A 14,427-nucleotide genomic window follows, 5' to 3' on the forward strand; every position below is an offset into this window, starting at 1 on the left:
GATATGCAGACTTTTGAGCCTCAACTATTCGCAAGTAACTTCTCGTAATGGAGAAAAATTTTCTTGATCTTTGCTTTAGTTTATTCTTTTCTCCAGCCTATATATAATTCTAGTTATCTGGGTCTATGTCAGTTGAATTAATTAATGAAGGAGTTGAAAATTTTAGGCTCGGTTGTACACCGATTGAAATGAAATAAGACATTTGTTTTAGTGTGTGGCCCAACTTGTCAAAATGCTCCTGTGAACCAGTTGAATCTTAAGTGACAAAATGCAAACAATCCTCATAGGTATGATAACAGATATGCTCGCTTGTGCTGGATATGTTGATTAAATTGCTTTATTTACTTTGTTAATTACCATATCAATTTTTTTGTAGTAGTTTTTCTTAATGTACCTTGATTTGTTAGTGTTCATTGTATCGAATATACACGAAAAAATGAAAATTCCTAAGGCTAAGCTCTGTGCCTCGGCCCAATACCAGTTATTCAAGATTGCACAACTACAGAAGTACAAGTAGTATGTGAACTTCAATCTTACACATGCATATTGATTCCAAGGAAAAAGGAAATTCTGATGTCACGTGATCTTTTTACGCAAAAAAATTTATGGATTTGTAGAATTTCTAGAGAAGTCCAGGTGGTGCAAATACTATCTGCTAGCAATAATATGGACGAATCTATTGTTTCTATCGCCGTAGAAACTCTTTGGGCTTTGTTAAAAGAAGAAGCAAAGCTGTTATCTGGAGTAAGTGATCGAATCAATGAAGTTTGCATAGAGTTTAGGAGGATGCAATGTTTTCTTCAAGATGCTGAGGCAAGGCAACACAAAGAACAAGCTGTGCGAAATTCGATACGAGAAATCAGAAGTCTTGCTTATAGAGCTGAGGATGTCATTGAGACATATGCTGTTGATGTTTTATCCAGAAGAGGAAGGGGATTCAAAAAAGCTTGTAAAAGATTTGCTTGCATATTGACAGAAGCAAGAGCATTGCGGAAAATTGGTGCTGAGATTGGAAATATCAAAGCTGAAATAGCTGGTGTGGCATCAAGTATGCAAACTTATGGTATAAAAGCAGTCAGTCAGGGAGAAAGCTCTAGTAATGCTGCAACTCATGAAAAAGAGCGATGGCTACAATGACCTATGCTCACCAGGTTGAAGAAACATTTGTAGGGATGAATGATGATATTGAGAAATTGAAATACCTCGTCGTGAATGAGCATACGCACCATCAAGTTGTTTCGATCTGGGGCATGGGAGGTTCTGGGAAGACCACAGTTGCAAGAAAAATCTACAACCATGCTGGGATTCGACGCCAATTTGAGGCCTTTGCTTGGGTGTGTATAACTCAGCAAGGCCAAGTTAGAAAAGTTTTGGAGGAAATCTTGCAACAGCTGTACTTAGATCCAGAAAAGAAGAAAAATGTCAATGTGGCTGACAGGGAATTGATGGAGCTGTATAAAGAACAAAAGGAGAAGAAATGCTTGGTTGTTCTGGATGACATTTGGAGTGCAATTGATTGGAATTGCCTCCAACCGGTCTTCCCATTGATCAAGGAATCTCGGAGTAAGATTTTGCTTACAACTCGTAACCTAGAAGTAGCTCAAGTTGGACGGGTTCACGAACTCAGTTTTTTGAACAGCAACGAAGCTTAGGAGCTATTTCAGAAGAAGGCCTTGATATTTGACAATGTGAACCCTCAAGCTAAGTATATTTTTGCTTGTTTGCCTTGCCAAAAATGTGTCCTCGCCACATTCTATTTTACATCTCTCTGAATGGTAAAAACATTCATTTAATTTGCATTTGAAACATAAACTTTGCTTTGCCATATAACACTGAAAGCTTTTACAGCATACTTTGACTTATGGTAACAATTTCGTTAATCTAACTGAGGCATTTTTGCTAATAGCCTGTAGATTAACATCGTGGAAACCAAATGCAAGCATAAGATTTGTCCTCTTTTTAGCTTGAAATGAATATTGTATGCTTATCCAAAGATTCAGATTATTGTACTTCACATTTGGAATCATAACATCTATTCAAAAAATGCAAATTATTAGGTACAAGAAGATTCACTACTCTAAAAGAATACAATTCTTCAATTCAGTTACTTTATAATACAAATTAATGTTCTTAGTGAAGCTCAACAGGATGTACAAGTCATATCGTAATTGATACGCAAGTTAATGTGTAAAAACTTATATGAAACAAAAAGCATATCCCTTCTATTTTAGCATTATTTTGATTTGTACAGTTTCTTCATCACTTCAGTAGCAAACAAATTAAATAGTAAAAATATTTCATCGTGGATTTAGTTTTTGAAAATTGAAAAATTCATCAGCTTAAAATTTTTGGGTTTTGTTAGCTTTTAGTTATTGTATTAGAAGACAGAACAAGTGAAAAGAAAGATAAAATGTAGATTGTCCATATTTCATTATATGGTTTTACAATTGAGGAGAAGTGATGCTCTGTATACTAAAGCAAAATAACGTTTAATTGTGCATCACTAAAAGATTTGACTATGCAACTAAATTATGCAGATTTTAGAACTGAAGTTGAAAGAGAGAAGATAGGAAGGGAAATGGTGCACAAGTGCGGCTATCTACCATTAGCAATATCAGCAGTTGGAAGGATCTTGAGCAAAAAGGCATCTTTAGATGAATGGACAGTGGTGAATAAAGACATTGACTCTTATTTGGGAAGAGAAGGCTTTGATGGTAATAGAGGAATAATGAAGATTTTGACTTTGAGTTATGATGTCCTACCATACCACTTAAAGCAATGCTTTCTTTCCTTGGGCTATTTCCCAGAGGATCTAAAGATAGGTACAAGTGTCTTGTATTTCACATGGTTGGCTGAAGGAATAACTTTGCCGAATAAACATTCAGGAAGAGAAGAGACTGTAATGGTAGTTACAGAACAATATTTGACCAAGTTGGCTAGTAGGTCCATGGTTAATGTTGAACTCTTTGAGCTTGCTGCACCAGGATTATTGAAGTACAAGCATTGCCGTCTTCATGACCTTATGAGAGAACTATGCTTAATGAAGTGCTCAGAAGAAGATTATGTCAAAGTCGGGGACTTTCGAGGTGGAAGGCAACCGGTGTTAGAACGTTTTCCTGTTATTATGGATGACATTACCACTACCAACATATATAGACTGGCTATCCATACAGATGGAAACTTTAAAGGTGACGCTATAGGAAAAATTACAGAACGACTCTCACCACGACTACGTTCCATTACTTTTACCGATACGAGTCAAGGTGAAAATTGTTCGGTAGATATGGCACGGACATCCTCTGAAATATTCAACAGGTTTAAATATCTTCGAATTCTATCCTTTGACTGGTACACTTTTGTGAACAAGAAGTCAATAGAATTTATAGGAAAGTTGATTCACCTAAGGTCTATACGTTTCAACAGTTGTAAGATGGATGAGTTGCCATTACAAGTACTTAACTTACCCTTTTTACAGAGCCTAAACCTTGAAGGGTCTGTCTGGACAAATCCTACAAAAATACCAAAGCTAGATGTAGCATGGAAAGCAAAAATATTGATGCATCTCTTCTTTCCTAGTAATGGTGCGAAAATGGTTGAGCAAGGAAAATTTAGATTATGTGGATTAGTTTAGCTGGAGGAAATAATTGGTTTTGACACCAGTACAATGGAAGATGCAGATCTTCTTGAACTAAGCAATATTCAATGGTTTTCTGCAACAATTTATGACAATAAGAGCCTTTCTTTAATCCTCAACTGCATCGAGGTCAATTGACTCAACATAGGGCATGTGGTGCTTGGTATCTGTAACTATAATTTTACTGAAAATGAAAGCGGGACCAACTCTAATCTTGTAAGGAAGGTTTTCAACTGTCGCCACCTTATTGGCTTGGCGATTGAAGGGAGGCTAGGCAACAAATTACGCAGGTAGGAAACAAATTTTGCTTCGAGTCTGAGACATTTGGCACTATCTGGATCTGAGATAGTAGAAGACCCCATGGAAATTTTGAAGAAGCTCCCCAATTTAAGAGAACTTGAACTGCTGATGAATTCCTTTATGGGCAAAGAAATGGATTGCCACAACATGGGGTTTCCTAGTCTCACTGATCTTTCCTTCAAAGGACTGCACAGTTTAGAGAAGTGAAGGATTGATGACGGAGCTATGCGCAATCTTATGAAACTTGAGATCAGGAACTGTAAAAAGTTGCATATGATTCCAATTGGATTGAGATTCATCTCCACACTCAAGGAACTTAGGACCGTTCACATGCCTACTGAATTTATTGAAGAATTGATGGTCAAGCAGGAGTAGATTATGACATTGTCTCCCATTTGGAAAAAATCTATCTTGGATAAGAATAACCAAACATCGGGTCAGCTGCATTTCTCCCCTTTTTTTGGGTTGTCTTTTGCTATCTCCGAATGCGTGACTGTCTATACATATACATTGTTTTACTCACAACTTTTCTCTACAGGATTGATACATTTGTCAACATTAGGTTGCATAAATATGATACTCTGTAGACCATCCAGTTTTGTTTAAACTATTACAGTTTAATTTGCAGATAGGATCATTATCAAATGATCACATTTTTCTGTATTATTTGGACTTGTAACTTCTATTGTTTCTTTAATTTACTCTTCGTGTAATTTTTTCTAAGCTGCAGAAGATGCTGTAGGCATGCTGACGACCATCTAAGTACAAGGAAACGAATATATGCTTTATTTGTGAATTTGTTAGCACCGGGTGGTTTTATTTATGTGCATTCTAACTAAGTGAATAAATACTAATTGGCATTTTCCTTTATGAATTGCAGGATACTCAATTGGTTTCCTTCAGAATTTCTAACAAGCAAGATCTGTGGATTCTTTTCCTTCTGCTTATACTTTTCATTGCTGGTTATACATTATGCATGGTACTCGTGCGACTGCTTGGCTATCCATCTCATGCTGTTGAACATCAGAGTTAGATAATTCGTGCTTGTATTAAAGCTTACAATGTAATAGTGTAAAATAATTACCATATCCATGTACCGGTTGTTCAAATTGTAATATCATACAAATTTGCTTTTCGCTTAAATTTCACTTTTAGTTGGTGCCCATTGTTGTGGTAAAAAGTTTTGTGACTGTAGAATTTCCAACAATTGTTCGATAAAATCATATGCTATCCAGTGATTTCGTTCATTTACCTAGGTCCATTCTCTCCATTTTCTCAAACAAAATTTATTTGCAGGCACATTGCCTGGCTCTTCAAGCAAACGGTTGGTGCCCATTGCGCACTCGCTCATATCTACTAGTATCTCGAGTTAACATCTTCGTTCGTGTGTTATCAATAGTGGTTTCCACTTGCCCCTTCATAACTCGAATTTGTGGCCTCTCAATTTCATCTTATCAACTAGACCGCGGTTCATTGTCAATCGTAAACATTATCTTAAAGCTAATTAGGTGCTTTTTCATTTCTTAAACCAATTATTGTTCGAAAACATGGGTCAATTTTGAACAAGCAATGATATTGAAATTCTAGAGCTTTTATTTTACTTGAGCTCAGTGGACTGCACAACTTAGAGAAGTGGAGGATTGACAACAGAGCTATGTGCAATCTTTCGAAACTTGAGATCAGAGACTGTCAAAAGTTGAGAGATAAATGGATTGAGATTCATCTCAACACCGCAGGAAATTATCACTGTTGACATGCCAAATGATTTTATTGAGCGAACTAAGACGTCGTAGATTTTTTTTTTCCATGTCCACCATGTAGCTACAATTTCTCTTCAATAAGACTCATCAAAAATCAGGTCAGCTGCAAGTCTTTCTCTTTTGTTTTCAACTATCTCTGCAATTTGGTAGTGTGAGGTGGTTCTTATCTGCATTCTGGCTTCTCGAATAAGTACTCATTGGCATTTTTCTTTATGTGTTGCAGGATACCAAACTCAACTGGCCGTCTTCCCTAATATTTTTGACTAGATAGTTTCTAACCAGCATGACTGTTTGATCATCGACCTTATGCTGTTGAACATCAAAGTTAAACTGTTCATGCTTGAATTAAAGCTTACAATTGAGGACAAATTAATTATTATGTCCACAAACCCGATGTTAAAATTGTAATATGAAGCTCATGTACAAATTTCATTAACACTTCAATTTCTCTTTAATTTAGTGTCCATTGTATTACACTATTGCATTTGCAAATTAGTTTCTACACCATATGCAATTTCCAGCAATTGTTCAATACAGTTATGCCATAGACTAATTTTTTTCATTTCCTTTTATTGTCATTGTGATAGCAATTGGGCGTCATTCTATCAACATGGGCCTCTATCCTTTTTTTTTCTTTTGTTCGTTTCCTTTTATTGTCATTGTGATAGCAATTGGGAGTTATTCTATCAACAAGGGCCTCTGTCCTTTTTTTTATTTGTTGAAGTCCAAGGGTGGAAGGAGGAAGGCTTTAGAGTCAAATCAAGAACTTTTATCTCTTACCTAATTAATGTCCTTATCAGTTAAGTTGGATCTTGTAGATTCTATCATTCTTTAATTTAAACAATTTGTTTGGATTGTAATTTTTTGTAAAAAGATTTTTACATTTTTCGTAAATACATTTTTCAATTACCTTTTTACCTTATATATATATATATATCAAATCACTACTATTTTTCTACAAAAATTTCTAAAAATAGCAATTCAAACAGAAAGTTTGCGGGCACATGGCATATGAACAGTTCTTGAAGGGCCATGTTGCAATAAACTTTGAGAAATGGTGCCATTTGTTTAGGTTTTGTCTACTTGGTTTCATGCTTTTCATTAATACATAGTTTGCTTTATATTTATGTTTGAACATGAATAATGGGTAAAAGATTTTCTTCATCAACTTGGAAACTGCTGCAGTCTTTTTCCAATGTGTGACATTTTCTTTTTCAACTGCTTCCTTCTTCTTCTTTTTTCCTTTCTTTTCCTTTGGTCCCAGTTTGTAAAGGATTAATAGCCTGTTAGCATTGGCGATCAGCAACATTTCAAGAAGAATATGCCCGCTTCTACAATTGCGATGTAGTTGGCATCAACAAGTTCAACATGCCCTCTTGGATGATGACAAACTTCATTTCCTTAAAGTTGAAAAGAAGAGCCCAGCAGATGTTCCAACTTGATTCTGTCAAATGTTACCGCTGTGTTCTATGAAGAAACTAGGAAGAAATTCCATTTTCTAAGGGCATGCTCAAGACATATGTTTATTTCTTCTATCAAATATTACAGCTGTGGTCTTCAATTTCTCTGTAATTTAGTGCTTAACCTATTATTTCTGCAAGAGTTTGCCAACTTTTTGGCAATGATCAGTGAAATCGATTGAGCTATTCATCAGTTCTCTTTGAGGGTGATCTTTTCATAAAATTCTACAAATTATAGCATGCACATTTTTGGAAGCTAAAATCTCATAACTAACAGTTTCGATTCGACGTATAAAGCCTAATGAAGAGGGAAAAAAAAACGCTCTGCCATTCTTTTGCATGCCATCCTTCGTATTTGTTTCTCCCTAATCTAGGCAAGGAAAAGAGATTCATCACAAATATGCAGAGTATCTATGTTAATTCATAACAAGCATATATACACATAATGAAAACTACAGGCAAATTTCAAGAAAAATCAAGACATTGAAAGAGCATTAAAAAAGGATCACCAAGCTGAAAAAGCTACAGATACTGGTCTCTCTTGTCAACCTCTTTCAGCAAGTCCATAAGGAGACATGCTATGAACATAGTTTTACCTATTCTTGTCCAGAGGTAATTCACATAACTACTTCGATACTGCCAAACTATAAGATTCACATAGCTGAGATAACAATCTCGTGATTGCACAGTGATTCACGTAGCTGAGATCCACGAAGAAGCAAAATTCAAAACTCGGTGATTTTCCTGCGGAGAGCAAGATGAGAAAAAAACATAAAGTGGAAAAATCGAATTAGATACCTATCTGTGCTGAATATTTTGAAGTTGGAAAGTGACATATACCCATATCACATTTTCTAAACCTCCTCACAAATGGCTAATCTGGGTCATTTTACACTAGCTAATGACAAAACTCCAACAGGCTTAAGAGGAGGAACTGCCCATATTGGAAAGAAATGAAGATGAAGAGAGTAACCTTGCACAAGACATGTTCTCTATGTCACTCGTCAAGTAGAATTTCTAACATCACAACTGCAACTTCTCTTTTTTGAGATTTTGGATCTTGTTTTGAATTTTCTAAAATAGTTGTAATATAAAAAATTGTAGCTTTAAATTTCTTTTTTATCTGCCTGGATTTTCTGTTAGTCTAATACAATTTTTCTTCCATAAATGGGATTAATGACACAGAAGAGCCCTTTTAGCAAATAGGATTGACATAGAAGTCGATCATTGTCTCATGTCTCTCCAATTCAGCTTCCTAAATTCTGCCCTTTTGTTTAATGTTCATCTCAAATCTGAATGCTCTTTCCTTTTTTTATGGCAATATCTTCTGTACCATGACTCGGTTTCATCCCCTACAGCTTTTCATTTCTGATGCTGCAATGACTGTGGTGAAATCTGATGTCAGCGGTAATATATCGGTAAGACATCCTCTTTGGTTAATTTAGTTAATGCCGAACATGCTTGAGATGAATTGTTTCTAACGAATACAGAGGATTGATATTATTTTATCTCATATCATGCAACAAACAATTGAGCAAATGCTGATGAGGAATGCACTTTGCTTGGATGATGATGGAGCATAATGACATGAGATTCAAAGCTATGGCATTCTAGGGTGAAGTATTATGATTTTTGAGAGCAATCATAAGTCAGGCTTGTTTGCCAGTTGGTATAGGGCCTTCCATGGCAAATAGTCAGAGCCCTAAGAAATCATCCCTGGATTGTTCAATTTAACAAATTTGTACTAGCTATCTGAGACAAACTATGAATAGAGGACAAACTTGGCTTGAGAAGCAGGCCCTTTAAATTTAGAAACTTGTTCATGTTTAAAGAAGCAGTAAGCTTAACCAAGAATGTAGCATAGTGTAACAGGGAATTTCTGATCAGAATATTGGAAGGTCCACAATTTGGAAGTTGATTGTCTCCATGGGATCTAAAATGGACCTAATGGTTACATAGATCCAGGGATTAGTGTAAACATATATGCACATCACCAGATAAGGCTACATTTTTGTTCATCTACCATACACGAATCATCTGATATATTTAATTGGTTCACTTCTCTGATCGTGCTCGTCTTTCGAAAACTTGAACATGCTTTCCTATTTTACTTGCAGAGGTTGGAATCAAAATATTCTTCCAATACATCTAGATACAACTACTTGTACAGCATAGTACAATCAGAAGTTGAAACAAAATTTGCCAAGGCTTCATCCAGCTGTACCAATGCCCTTCTTTGGTTGACAAGGTTCTTACTAGTATTTATATTTCCAGATGCTTATTATATACATATTGCATTTTGTTCCGAACTTGCACAGCCATTTAACAAATTCTAGACAATTGCTGCAGCTAATAATGAAGGATTAGGGACAAGCAGTCTTGTCTCACTTATAGTTAAAAAAACAACTTTTGGATTAAATGGAAAAAGCAGGTCGAGCATATTAGTTGCTTTGAGTAACAGGAGGAGAGTAGGAAGAGCAAAGTTTTAGGCATCCATATCTCTTTCTGTAGCTTTTTTCAAACTAGGTAGAAGAAAGAATGAACCACATGGTTGTAATCAATCTTAGCATCGATTATGGTCCATAAGTCTTCAAAGAAACCAGCATCTACCACTTCTGCAATTGTGTTACCATTTATTTCATTCTTGTCAATGTCTGTTTTAATATGTAGAAATTTTTATTCTGTTGCAGAGCAATGGATTTCGTAGTGGAGCTCTTTCAAAATCTAGCACAGCATCAAGATTGGTCAACTTCACAAGCTTGCAATGATTCCTACAGCAAGACCTTGAAAAAATGGCTTGGCTAGCTGGCTAGTTCAAGTTTTACGATAGCTCTGAAGCTTGTTCCAGATAGGAAAAAGTTCATGGAGGTGCTAGGAAACTCAGAGAACATCTACAATGATATGAAAAAATTTTGCACAACTTTTTCACCAATTCTTAGAGAGATCCACAGGTTTCTGGTAAAAAGAACTTTCAATCTTCTGGAATCCTTTGCTTTGAAATTACTACTTTACTAGCTACGACTGAAAATTTTACACATTGGAATTGCCAAGTAAAAGCTGTAAGTATAAACATAATCCTAGTGGCGGAGCCAGGACTCTTACTTCGCGGATGAAATAGTGGCAATAAAATATTTTTTAATGAGTGTAATTTTAAAAATAATGAATTGCGAATTAATTTTTTTCTGTTTCTTTGGCTTAATGACTCAATATCTACTAGCAATTTAATCCAAAATATAATAAGTCAAAATTTTCTAACAACAAGTTCTTCGTTACGATAGTACGAAAATCCACAAAACATAGTACGAAAATCATGTATCGAGTATTGAATTAAAATATGTGTTAGTATGTTAAATTTGCATTGTAACTTCCAGTTCTATATTCTCTTTCTTATCACCTTGTATAAGGAAAGGAATCTATCAATATGAACATATTGCAAAATTTTACTTTACCAAATGAAATAGCCAATTAATTACAAATGTTAATCATAATACATGTTTAATAGTGGGATATCTTTGGAGATAATACACAAAATTCTAAGAAGATAATATATAATATAAAGCATTTAAAAGGAAACTAAATTTTGAATATCAACAAATTTAATATTGTTCTAAAATATTTAAAGAAATTAATTTTTTTCCAAGGCAAAATTTAAGTTGGGGAACCAAGGAAGGAAGAAGCAATTCCATTCAAGATTTACCCACATATTAGTTTGAGATTTGGCAACTCCTTGCCTTGTGTAAAGAGAGTTAGAAGGCTGTAAAGTGTGATCCTCTTTATACCAACGATAGGTACTTTGCCATGCTCAAGGATGTATGTAATCATCCTTAAGATCATATCAAAATACAGACGTATCTACCTAAGCTAAAATGAAGTCCAAAAGGGGTACTTGTGATTCTGCACAAGTCTCCCCTGCTCCTTTTTAATCTCTGAAATTGATCTGAACTCATTTTTACGTTTCAAAAATCGGTGCATGCGAGTTTCTTTATGACAAAAATTGAAACATATCAAATTTCATCATGATTGGACAGTATGAAATCTTTGTAAAATCGGAACCTGTCATCATGATATGATTTGCTTCTCTGATGGCAATGCAGCTTTATTTTTCTTGCTTCATTATCATGTCTACACTCTTCTTATTTTTCCCTTTCTTTCCTTCTCTAATGGCAATGCAGCCTTAATTCTCTTGCTTCATTCTCATGTCTACACTTTTCTTGCTTTTTTCCTGTCTTCTGTCCTTCTCATGGTACTTCATACGGTTTCTTGTTTAGACAATTCCAGCCTTTTGAAGCTTGTATTTCTAGGTTAATATATAATTTATCATTGGTAGGATTCTTGCTCTTCGTCTTGTTCCTCGAGTATACTCATTTCACACGTTACTTGTAGTTCGGCTTGCTAAGCAGATGCTTGCCTTTTGCTTCAATATTTCTTTTACCTGCCATATTACAACTTCGAAATACAACTATTCAAGGCACAAGTCCATTTTCTAGCTACATTTACGTTTATGGAAAAAAAAAGGAAAAAGCAAAATCTCTTCTCTTTCTGTAAACTATATCAACATCCAAAGAAATTTAATGCCTTGGTTACGACTATGGTTCGTCATCATGGGTCGCAGTCACGTCACGGTCGCGGTTATTCTACATCCGTTGCTGCATACGATTAAATATCGGTTGATACGCAATTTCGAGCATATAAAGCTTTTTAAAAAAAATTACTAAAAATAAAAAATACTATAACCAATACAACTATCAAATTAAATTTGATAAAACCTATGTTAACATAAATACTAGGTAAGTATTTAAAGAAAGTGATGCTGCTCTAATTATTGATTTATAGTATTAAAAGCAAATATTTTTTTATTGATTTTGTAAATAAGGGTCAAAGTTATTGATTTTGTAAATATAGGAGGAAATTTGCTACTGATTCAGAATTATGGGGGGTACTTTGTAATTAAGCCTAAAACCAATCCCCATATAAAAATATCCAGTCTTCCTTTACTTTTTCATTCGAAAAAAGGTTCTCATCTTCTCCAATTGATCCGCATCTCTTCTTTTCCTGCATCTCCAACTCTTACTTTTCCATCCATTCACTATCCTCCTCCATTTAGTGTGTGGCCCAACTTGTCAAAATGCTCCTGTGAACCAGTTGAATCTTAAGTGACAAAATGCAAACAATCCTCATAGGTATGATAACAGGTATGCTCGCTTGTGCTGGATACTTTGATTAAATTGCTTTATTTACTTTGTTAATTACCATGTCAATTTTTTTTTGTAGTAGTTTTTCTTAATCTTCCTTGATTTGATAGTGTTCATTGTATCCAATATACACGAAAAGATGAAAACTCCTGAGTTTAAGCTCTGTGCCTCGGCCCAATACTAGTTATTCATGATTGCACAACTACAAAAGTACAAGTAGTATGTGAACTTCAATCTTACGCATGCATATTGATTCCAAGGAAAAAGGATATTTTGATTTCACGTGATCTTTTTATGCAGAAAAATTTATGAATTTGTTGAATTTCTAGAGAAGTCTGGGCGGTGCAAATACTATCTGCTAGCAATAATATGGCCAAATCTATTGTTTCTATCGCCATAGAAAGTCTCTGGGTTTTGTTAAAAGAAGAAGCAAAGCTGTTATCTGGAGTAAGTGATCGAATCAATGAAATTTGCATAGAGTTCAGGAGGATGCAATGTTTTCTTCAAGATGCTGAGGCAAGGCAACACAAAGAACAAGTGTGCAAAATTGGATACGAGAAATCATAAGTCTTGCTTATAGAGCTGAGGATGTCATTGAGACATATGTTGTTGAAGTTTCATCCAGAAGAGGAAGGGGATTCAAAAAAGCTTGCAAAAGATTTGCTTGCATATTGACAGAAACAAGAGCATTGCGAAAAATTGGTGCTGAGATTGGAAATATCAAAGCTGAAATAGCTGGTATGGCATCAAGTATGCAAACTTATGGTATAAAAGCAGTCAGTCAAGGAGAAAGCTCTAATAATCCTGCAACTCATGAAAAAGAGCGATGGCTACAAATGACTTATGCTCACTAGGTTGAAGAAACATTTGTAGGGATGAATAATGATATTGAGAAATTGAAATACCTCGTAGTGGATGAGCATACGCACCATAAAGTTGTTTCGATCTGGGGAATGGGGGGTTCTGGGAAGACCACAGTTGCAAGAAAAATTTACAACCATGATGGGATTCGGCGCCAATTTGATGCCTTTGCTTGGGTGTGTATAACTCAGCAATGCCAAGTTAGAAAAGTTTTGGAGGAAAACTTGCAACAGTTGTGCCATGGCTGACGGGGAATTGATGGATGAGCTGTGTAAAGAACAAAAAGAGAAGAAATGCTTGGTTGTTCTGGATGACATTTGGAATACAATTGATTGGAATTGCCTCAGACCAGCCTTCCCATTGATCAAGGAATCTCGGAGTAAGATTTTACTTACAACTCGTAACCTTGAAGTAGCTCAAGTTGGACGGGTTCACGAACTCAGTGTTTTGAACAGCAACGAAACTTGGGAGCTACTTCGAAAGAAGGCCTTGATATTTGACGATGTGAACCCTCAAGCTTAGCATATTTTTGCTTGTTTGTTTTGCCAAAAATGTGTCCTCGCCACATTCTATTTGACATCTCTCTGAATGGTAAAAACATTCATTTAATTTGCATTTGAAAGATAATCTTTGTTTTACCATATAACGTTGAAAGCTTTTGCAACATACTTTAACTTATGGTAACAATTTCATTAATCTAACTGAGGCATATTTGCCAATAGCCTATAGATTAACATCGTATAAACCAAATGAAAGCATAAGATTTGTCCTCTTTTCAGCTTGAAATGAATATTGTATGCTTATCCAAAGATTCAGATTATTGTACTTCACATTTGGAATTATAACATCTATTCAAAAAATACAGATTATTAGGTACAAAAAGATTCATTGCTCTAAAATAATACAATTTTTCCATTCAGTTACTTTATAATACAAGTTAATGTTCTTAGTGAAGCTCAATAGTATGTGTAAGTCATATCATGATTGATACGCAAGTTTATGTGTAAAAACTTATACAAAACAAAAAGCATATCCCTTCTATTTTAGCATTATTTTGATTTTTGCAGTTTTTTCATCACTTCAGTAGCAGACAAATTAAATGGTAAAAATATTTCATCGTGGATTTAGTTTTTGAAGATTGACAAATTCTTCAACTTAAAATTTTTGGGTTTTGTTAGCTTTTAGTTATTGTATTAGAAGTCTGAACAAGTGAAAAGACA

General features: G+C 35.0%; 2 protein-coding genes and 1 pseudogene across 2 annotated transcripts; all 3 read left to right on the top strand.

The window, feature by feature from the left end:
• The first annotated feature begins 666 nt into the window (after nt 1–666).
• Nucleotides 667–1,137, top strand: LOC113765829 (putative disease resistance protein At1g50180). The gene has a single exon (XM_027310077.1). The coding sequence runs from the start codon at nt 667–669 to the stop codon at nt 1,135–1,137; it is 471 nt and encodes a 156-aa protein (XP_027165878.1).
• Nucleotides 1,134–1,652, top strand: LOC113765830 (putative disease resistance protein At1g50180). Its single transcript, XM_027310078.1, has one exon. It carries the CDS (start codon nt 1,134–1,136, stop codon nt 1,650–1,652), a length of 519 nt encoding a protein of 172 aa, XP_027165879.1.
• A 926-nt stretch (nt 1,653–2,578) lies between these two features.
• Nucleotides 2,579–13,200, top strand: LOC113765831 (annotated as a pseudogene).
• The last annotated feature ends 1,227 nt before the right edge of the window (nt 13,201–14,427 follow it).

The sequence above is a fragment of the Coffea eugenioides genome, chromosome 3 (assembly GCF_003713205.1).
Source record: "Coffea eugenioides isolate CCC68of chromosome 3, Ceug_1.0, whole genome shotgun sequence".
Classification (NCBI taxonomy): domain Eukaryota; kingdom Viridiplantae; phylum Streptophyta; class Magnoliopsida; order Gentianales; family Rubiaceae; genus Coffea; species Coffea eugenioides.